Genomic DNA, 682 nt, shown 5'->3' with positions numbered 1-682 from the left:
ACGTGGACTTATGCAATCATCGTCATCATGTCAAAGATAGTAATGAACTCGAAGGTGAAGATGCCTACGAGCGGTACTATCATCTCGAAAAGCCTTATGACAGCGAAGTTCGTAGGAGACGTCAGCCTTTGGATAAAGCGGGAGCTGATGGTAGCGATGTGGCACGCAGAAAGCGGAAAGCCGATGACAGTTCATCGGAGGAGGACTCGTCATCGTCAGAAAAGAAGGGCAAGTCAGGCGCTCCTGGAGCAAGCGCCGGAGAGGGTGCAAAAGGCGCAGATGCAGCGCGTCGAAAGCGAAAAGCCGATGACAGTACTTCAGAGGAGGATTCGTCAGAAGAGAAAGGCAAGCCAGGCACTCCCGGAGCAAGTGATGGAGAAGGTGTCAAGGGTGCAGACGGAGCGCGTAGGAAGCGGGAAGCCGATGATAGTTCGTCCGAGGAGGACTCGTCATCGTCAGAAGAGAAGGGCAAATCACCGCGTAGAAAGCGGAACGCCTCCGACAGTACTTCAGAGGAGGATTCATCAGCGGAGAAAGGCAAGCCAGGCGCTCCCGGAGCAAGTGGAGGAGAAGGTGCCAAAGGCGCAGACGGAGCGCGCAGAAAGCGGAAAGCCGATGACAGTTCTTCAGAGGAAGACTCATCTGAAGAGAAAGGCAAGCCAGGCGCTCCCGGAGCAAGTGG

General features: G+C 55.1%; 1 protein-coding gene across 1 annotated transcript in view; it reads left to right on the top strand.

The window, feature by feature from the left end:
• Nucleotides 1–8: 8 nt before the first annotated feature.
• The window catches only part of LOC108382000 (spore wall protein 2-like), a gene marked incomplete at its 5' end in the record, with an annotated part of 2221 nt that continues 1547 nt past the window's right edge, over nucleotides 9–682 (top strand). Inside the window, one exon of the mRNA XM_017638400.1 lies at nucleotides 9–678. Within this exon, the coding sequence (XP_017493889.1) occupies nucleotides 9–678 (670 nt within the window). The remainder of the gene's footprint in view (nucleotides 679–682) is intronic.

This window comes from Rhagoletis zephyria, unplaced genomic scaffold, assembly GCF_001687245.7.
Source record: "Rhagoletis zephyria isolate East Lansing unplaced genomic scaffold, Rhagoletis_zephyria_1.1 Rzeph_scaffold_24732, whole genome shotgun sequence".
NCBI lineage: Eukaryota > Metazoa > Arthropoda > Insecta > Diptera > Tephritidae > Rhagoletis > Rhagoletis zephyria.
This window is presented reverse-complemented; position numbering and strand designations above follow the sequence as displayed.